Consider the following 7,883-nt stretch of genomic DNA (forward strand, 5'->3'; position numbering starts at 1 on the left):
TAAAAAATAAGAATGGGAATAGGAGAGGGAGGAGGAAAAGGGTGGGAGAGCAGATATGGTGGGAAGAATTGCTGTGTTCCTAAAGCTGTATTTATGAAATGCATGAAGTTCGTATACCTTAAATAAAAGGCTCCTTCAGAAAAAAAGAGAAAGCCACCAATAATCCCAGGACCACTTGTAATCAGTGTTAATGGTTTTATCTGTACTTGCTGCGGCATTTTTCATATGCAGTAATCCATATTTGTAAGTAGGAAGAAAAAGAAAAAATCTTGGAATAGGTGTATTATAGTTCTTTGATGGCTGGAGAGTATCGCATTGCTAAGTGGCTAGGAGTGAGCGCTCTGGTCGTGGAGTGGCTGTGAAGCCCTGATGCTTCCATGAGTCAGTGCACGCGAGGTGTCACTCTGCTCTGTGCAAGGAGAGTAATGTCCTTCACCACATGGTTTCATAGGAAGATGAAATAAAGTACACATGTGTGATATGGAAGGGAGACTGGCACACAGTAAGAGAGCTACACCTGTGAATTCTAGTGCACTATTCAATTCTATACTGAAGTGTCTTTAAGTTTCCCCCCCCCTTTTTTTTTTGACAGGCAGAGTGGACAGTGAGAGAGAGAGACAGAGAGAAAGGTCTTCCTTTTGCCGTTGGTTCACCCTCCAATGGCCGCCGCGGCTGACGCGCTGCGGCGGGTGCACCGCGCTGATCTGATGGCAGGAGCCAGGTGCTTCTCCTGGTCTCCCATGCGGGTGCAGGGCCCAAGCACCTGGGCCATCTTCCACTGCACTCCCGGGCCACAGCAGAGGGCTGGCCTGGAAGAGGGGCAACCGGGACAGAATCCGGCGCCCTGACCGGGACTAGAACCTGGTGTGCCGGTGCCGCAAGGCGGAGGATTAGCCTATTGAGCTGCAGCGCCGGCCTCCTTTTTTTTTTTTTTTAACAACAATAAACATCAAATGAAGTTTTGAGTTCAAGAAAGACAGAAAAAGTTTTTTTTTGTTTGTTTTTTGTTTTGTTTTCTTCTGTAGGAATTTGAGCTGCTCACTTTGGGTGTTGTCCCAGCCTTCTAGTAGAGGCTCCTGTTTGGAAACACAGGGAGAGCTGCCCCCACCGTGGTTCCACCATCTGCCACCAGAGGGCACCATCGCACTGCTCATAGACAATGTCCTGTACCAGTAAGTACAGACTAAGTGCTTTGGGGGTAATCGTTGTTTTGTCATCATTTTCAGATTCGTCCTTACCAATTACAACAAGTTGTCCATCCAGAGCTGGTTTAGTTTGCACCGGGTGGAGATGATTTTCAACAGTTCCGTCCGTGCGACCTTCAATGCGACTGGCATATACGCTCCGTCCAGTTACTCGTACCACTGCCACCTGGTCAGCAGCCTGCAGGGAGCCGACGCCCTCCTGTTGCCTAGCGACCCCGCGGACATGGCAAGCCTGTGGGAGGTTTCTTTCACGGACTTCCAGGTAAGGAACTGAAGCCCTTGGGTAGGCTGCGGCCGGGTGTCACCTGGCAGGAACACGGCTGTTTCGGGGAGAGACGGGAGTGGCTGTCCTTAAAGTAACACTGGTGCTCCGTTCTTTATCTTCTGAGGGGCGGGTGGACCGGGTAGAGCAGCTGCTTCCCTGCACCTCTGCGTCTTCACCTCTCAAGGGCGTGCTTGGACCTCCCATTCATCCTATTGCTAGGAGCGGTCGGGGGAGTGGCAGCCACGCCAGCCCCAGGGACGCTGTGGCTGAGGCCTGCGGTGGACCCTCCATGCACGGAGAGGCCTTTCTGGGGGAGGCGCGGCTGGGCCACTGTTTTATTCCCTTCAGGGAGTGGAGCCGTGAGGCTGTCAGGGCGGGGAAATAGTACACCAGCACTGTGCAAGACCCCTGTGGCACAGGATTCGAATCATCGGCCAGGGAGTCAGAATATTCCAAACCTCTCTCGACAGTGTCTGGGAGGGGCTTGGCCAGGTAAGAGGCTCCTTCCTGCGCCAGTGTCTCAGGCCAGAGATGCTGTCTAGTCCGTCCGTCCTGCTCACCTGTGTGTTCTTCCAGCCCCTCACACGACAGGAGGGCTTCTCGGGTCTGCAGTACGGGTGCGTTCTGACCTTTTCCACGTGTACAGATAGTCACTGTGCTGTGTGGGTCCCCAGAGGGGACAGAGGCTAGGGGAGGGAGCTTGCCTTTGAGAATGAGGCAGACCTGGTTTGAAATGACGAGATGGTCCCTTGGGCACATCTGGATGGCTGTTACCAAGAACAGACGAACAGAAAATACGTATTGGCAAAGATATGGGGACACGGGAACCTGTGCGCTGCTGGTGGGGATGTAAATGCCATGAACACGGTGGAAATGCTTCGGGTGTTCAGAACCCTGGGCCAGACGGAACTCTCCTGTGTGCCAGCTACGTTGTATTGTACCTGCAGTCCAGCAGACGGCGGGCCACGTGGCCTTCAGGTAGGCTGCGCACTGGCTGTTCTCAGCCGTGTCTTGTCAAGAGTTAAGGGGTGGGGCCTGGCATTGTGGTGCAGCGGGTTAAGCCACTACCTGCCACGCCAGCATCCTACATTGGAGTGCCAGCTCACGTCCCAGTGGCTCCACTTCTGATCACCTGGGAAGGCAGTGGAAGATGACCCAAGGACCTGGGCTCCTCCACCCACATGGGAGACCTGGGTGGAGTTCTGGGCTCCTGGCTGGGAGGTGGTCCAGCCCTGGCTGTTGTAGCCATCTGGGGAGCGGACCAGCAGATAGAAGATGTCTCTCCCTGTCTTTGTTCCTGCCTCTCTGCCACACTGCCCTTCAAATAATAAAGAATTTTTTTTTTTTTACAAAAAAGAGAATTAAGGAGTAGTCACCATGAGAATAGTTTCGTTGGCAAGGGGTGGGGAAGTTGCAGAATCAAATGAGGTCATCATCTGCCATTGAAGAGCTCGACTCAGATTCTGCTTTTTGGGGGCTGTTCTCCCACTATGTGGGGCGGTGGTCAGGTGGCCGTGCAGCTGGGCCCAGAGACTCCTGCAGGAGCCAGAGCACAGGCGGTCACGTGAGCCGGGCCCTGAGGTCTGCAGCCCCGTGCGAGGTTTCAGGAACTTTAGCACAGGAACACACTGAACTGCCCACTGTGCCATGAAAATGGATTCTCACTACTGCACTGCTGGACAATTCGGTGTTTCTTTTCTTCCTAAGATTTATTTATTTATTTGAAAGCCAGAGTTACAGAGAGAGAAGGACAGAGAGAGATACCTTCCATCCGCTAGTCCATTCCCCAAATGACCACAGTGGCTGAGCTTGGCCAGGCTGAAGTCAGGAGCTTCTTCCAGGGCTCCCACATGGGTGCAGGGACCCCAGCACTTGGATCACCCTCCACTTCTTTCCCAGGCCATTAGCAGGGAGCTGGATCGAGAGTGGAGCAGCCGGGACTTGAACCAGCGTCCACATGGGATGCCGGCTTAACCTGCTGTGCTACAGTGCCACCCCAGTATTTGTTCTTCTGATGTCCCCTTTAAAGCCAGGTGGGTGACTGAGGCGGTGTGTGTAGGGTTATCCTGCAAGGCAGCTGTGTGCTTAAAGCTCTATGGCCCTGGCTCTTCCGTGTTGGTGGCACATGGGTAGGGGCCGAGCATCGTTGAAAGTGTTCTCCTTCCAGGTCATCGAACCGCCTTGTCTGCACACACGAGAAAGCTTTTCTTCCCACTAGGAGTCTTTAGAAAGTTTGTGGAAAATGGAATTACGAGATAAGTTTGGTCCAGTGCTAACGATGTTTGAATCCATGCACGTTTGTTTTCACAGTTCACATTTTCCATGGACTTGAGAAGACCCCTCTCCTTCTATGGGCAGGATGCAAGGAGGGGCCGGTATCCGGCTCTTCCCAGAGTGGTAGCAGGCCACGTGAAGGAGGGAGCGAGTCAGGCCAGAAGAGGCAGAGCACACAGGCACTGTGGACGCGCACGCCGGGTCTGGTCTGAAGCCAGCCTGTGTGCCTCTGCGCACGCACCTTAACTTTCCCGTGCCTCAGTTTCCACATCTGTAAAATAGGATGAATAGTGAGTTAGGCAGATGCTCTAGTGAGTGCTGCCAGCTGGTATCTGGCACGCCATCGCCTTCCTGCCGCGTTAGCTTTTGTTGTCACCATGGTTTATCTAAATGGGAATCACGCTACCCTCCCTCCGAGGGCTCCTCTTGCGTCGTTCCCTTCGAAACAGTGAAGCGTGGAGGAACTGAGACTTGAAGTCTCGGTGGAACTCAGCTGACACTTGCAACCCCACACGTGCACTGTGGGGTTCAGAGGCACCGCGCAGCTGTGGTTTTACAGGAACTAGAACGCTCCTCGGGGTCAGAGTAAAAGAGGTTTTGTTCCCGAGCCTTGCAATCACGGTTCTGTTTCTGAGCTGGGACAGCCGTGCACCCCGGAGTTTCTGGGCCAGGCCTGACGGAGAGTCAAGTTTCCCTGCGGCCCCAGCACGGTCACATTTGTCAGATCACGCGCAGTGACGGTGGCCCAGCACTGAATCCGGCTGCTGCCTGGCCCAGAGCCGCCAGCGCCGCGGGCAGCAGCTCTCCGGGGTAGGCAGCGACCCTCATGCAGCCGCCTCCTTCTCCTGACAGATCCAAGGCTTCGCCGTCCAGGGGGCGCGCTTCGCCAAAGCCCGGGACTGCGCCTCTGCCTTCTCGCCTGCCATCCTGATGGGGCTGGCCACGTCCCTGGTCCTGTTGCTGGTGCTGGCCTACGTCCTGCACATGCTCACCTACCTGCGCGCTCTGGACCAGCACTACGAGTGCCTCACCTCTCCTGCCCGCTTCCCACCGCTGAACGCCGGTGATGCCGCCGAGAAGGAGCTGCTCCGGAGCCAGGGGGCCGACTGCTACGAGCTGAGGAGCCAGCCGCTCCGCAAAGTCTACGCTTAGCAGCACATCCTGCCCCTCTCCTTGTCCACACGGGCCCTGAGGAGCCAGCCCTCCGCACAGTCTACGCTTAGCAGCACAGGCCCGCCCCTCTCCTTGTCCACACGGGCCCTGAGGAGCCAGCCCTCCGCAAAGTCTGCGCTTAGCAGCACAGGCCTGCCCCTCTCCTTGTCCACACGGGCCCTGAGGAGCCAGCGCCTCTGCACAGTCTACACTTAGCAGCACAGGCCCGCCCCTCTCCTTGTCCACACGGGCCCTGAGGAGCCAGCCCTCCGCAAAGTCTGCGCTTAGCAGCACAGGCCTGCCCCTCTCCTTGTCCACACGGGCCCTGAGGAGCCAGCGCCTCTGCACAGTCTACACTTAGCAGCACAGGCCCACCCCTCTCCTTGTCCACACGGGCCCTGAGGAGCCAGTGCCTCTGCACAGTCTACGCTTAGCAGCACATCCTGCCCCTCTCCTTGTCCACACGGGCCCTGAGGAGCCAGTGCCTCTGCACAGTCTACGCTTAGCAGCACAGGCCTGCCCCTCTCCTTGTCCACACGGGCCCTGAGGAGCCAGCCGCTCCGCAAAGTCTACGCTTAGCAGCACATCCTGCCCCTCTCCTTGTCCACACGGGCCCTGAGGAGCCAGCCCTCCGCACAGTCTACGCTTAGCAGCACAGGCCCGCCCCTCTCCTTGTCCACACGGGCCCTGAGGAGCCAGCCCTCCGCAAAGTCTGCGCTTAGCAGCACAGGCCTGCCCCTCTCCTTGTCCACACGGGCCCTGAGGAGCCAGCGCCTCTGCACAGTCTACACTTAGCAGCACAGGCCCGCCCCTCTCCTTGTCCACACGGGCCCTGAGGAGCCAGCCCTCCGCAAAGTCTGCGCTTAGCAGCACAGGCCTGCCCCTCTCCTTGTCCACACGGGCCCTGAGGAGCCAGCGCCTCTGCACAGTCTACACTTAGCAGCACAGGCCCACCCCTCTCCTTGTCCACACGGGCCCTGAGGAGCCAGTGCCTCTGCACAGTCTACGCTTAGCAGCACATCCTGCCCCTCTCCTTGTCCACACGGGCCCTGAGGAGCCAGTGCCTCTGCACAGTCTACGCTTAGCAGCACAGGCCTGCCCCTCTCCTTGTCCACACGGGCCCTGAGGAGCCAGCCGCTCCGCAAAGTCTACGCTTAGCAGCACATCCTGCCCCTCTCCTTGTCCACACGGGCCCTGAGGAGCCAGTGCCTCTGCACAGTCTACGCTTAGCAGCACAGGCCTGCCCCTCTCCTTGTCCACACGGGCCCTGAGGAGCCAGCCCTCCGCACAGTCTACGCTTAGCAGAACATCCTGCCCCTCTCCTTGTCCACACGGGCCCTGAGGAGCCAGCCCTCCGCACAGTCTACGCTTAGCAGCACAGGCCCGCCCCTCTCCTTGTCCACACGGGCCCTGAGGAGCCAGCCCTCCGCAAAGTCTGCGCTTAGCAGCACAGGCCTGCCCCTCTCCTTGTCCACACGGGCCCTGAGGAGCCAGCGCCTCTGCACAGTCTACACTTAGCAGCACAGGCCCGCCCCTCTCCTTGTCCACACGGGCCCTGAGGAGCCAGCCCCTCCGCAAAGTCTACGCTTAGCAGCACATCCTGCCCCTCTCCTTGTCCACACGGGCCCTGAGGAGCCAGCCCCTCTGCAAAGTCTGCGCTTAAGTGCACAGGCCCGCCCCTCTCCTTGTCCACACGGGCCCTGAGGAGCCAGCGCCTCTGCACAGTCTACACTTAGCAGAACATCCTGCCCCTCTCCTTGTCCACACGGGCCCTGAGAGGGGCTGTTTCCTTCCTGTGCTCCCTTGTCCATGGCTTGGTTAACAAAAAAAGAGGCCTCCACCAGCCTGCCTAGAATGACCTGGGGCAGTGGGGGAGCAGCTCAGAGATCCTGACGTTGCTGCATAGACCTCTTGTGGGCAAATGTTGAGAAGTAGGGGGATGAGAGAGAGAAACAGCAAATCATAAAGGAAAGCGCACTTGTCCCCCTGGGCTGGTCCTCCTTGCCTGGGCCAATTTGGATGGGGTTAGAATAGAGAGAGATAACTAACCTGAGGTTATCTGCAAGTTCGGAGTTTAAACTTTTATACCATCATTGCATCTTGCAGAAGTAGCGTCGTTTTGTTTCAAGGTAGTCTTCCTTCCTCCTTCTCAGAGCTGTCTGGGGCAGACCCCTGTGGGTGTGGCAGAGCACTTTACTCAAGACTGCTTGTTCCCTGTGCTGTTCAGAAGTGGAGTGCAGTTGGGAGCACACTCTGGACTGTTTCGTACTCTCCAGTTTGATGGAGGTGTTAATGGTTGCTCATTACTGGGCCAAGTCAGAGCAGTGTGCCACTCTGTAAAAACGTCCACCGACCCCCTCCAGTGAGGTGATGGCCCCTAAGCTCCCCCGAATGGAATGCTGGCACCACCACTGATGTTCTTACCAACACCTTCTTCCATTGCAGCCACCACCCCCACCCGATCTTTTTCCATTCTTGGCAGATAACTGAAGATCGCTTCTCTCTCCATCCTCACCAGAACTTCTCTGTCTCCTGTGACGGAGAGATCATAATGTAAAAAAGAACAGTGCACTTTCCTAACTAGGGTCCCGTACGTAAACTAGGTTCACAGAGCAGATACCCTGGCCCAAGCCTCGGAATGCAGGTGGGAACACTGGGTGGTGGTTGGGTGTCATGCATGGAAAAGTTGAATCTTCCGGTTGGCCATCCTGATGGGTCTAACATGAGTCCCAGCTTGGGTAGCGAGCAGTAGATGACAATGACAGTGAAGTTTCTGATGGGACATACTCACGTCTGTCATTTCCTATGGCTGTGTTATTCTTGGCTGTGAACGTAGGTTTGGTTCTAGCCCTCCCACGGCTCTGTAAGAACAACATGTTACAATAAATTCTTTTCTGTTTTGACGGTTTCCGGAGTAGATTCTGTAGTCTGCAACCAAGAATCCTGACTGACATACTCGTGTCAACACGACTGCAGGAAACAGACTC

The 7,883-nt window shown here is 56.4% G+C and overlaps 1 protein-coding gene across 9 annotated transcripts in view; it reads left to right on the forward strand.

Annotated features, from left to right (window-relative positions):
* LOC100339316 (V-type proton ATPase subunit S1-like protein) overlaps window positions 1-6,539 on the forward strand; it is a 41,642-nt gene extending 35,103 nt beyond the window's left edge. For all 9 annotated transcript variants that reach the window (XM_070056387.1, XM_070056383.1, XM_051853629.2 and 6 more), the window contains 2 exons: window positions 1,227-1,467; window positions 4,597-6,539. In XM_070056387.1, the coding sequence (XP_069912488.1) occupies window positions 1,227-1,467; window positions 4,597-4,896 (541 nt within the window). In that variant the 3' untranslated portion in view covers window positions 4,897-6,539. The remainder of the gene's footprint in view (window positions 1-1,226; window positions 1,468-4,596) is intronic.
* Window positions 6,540-7,883: the final 1,344 nt, after the last annotated feature.

Source organism: Oryctolagus cuniculus, chromosome 14 (genome assembly GCF_964237555.1).
Source record: "Oryctolagus cuniculus chromosome 14, mOryCun1.1, whole genome shotgun sequence".
NCBI lineage: Eukaryota > Metazoa > Chordata > Mammalia > Lagomorpha > Leporidae > Oryctolagus > Oryctolagus cuniculus.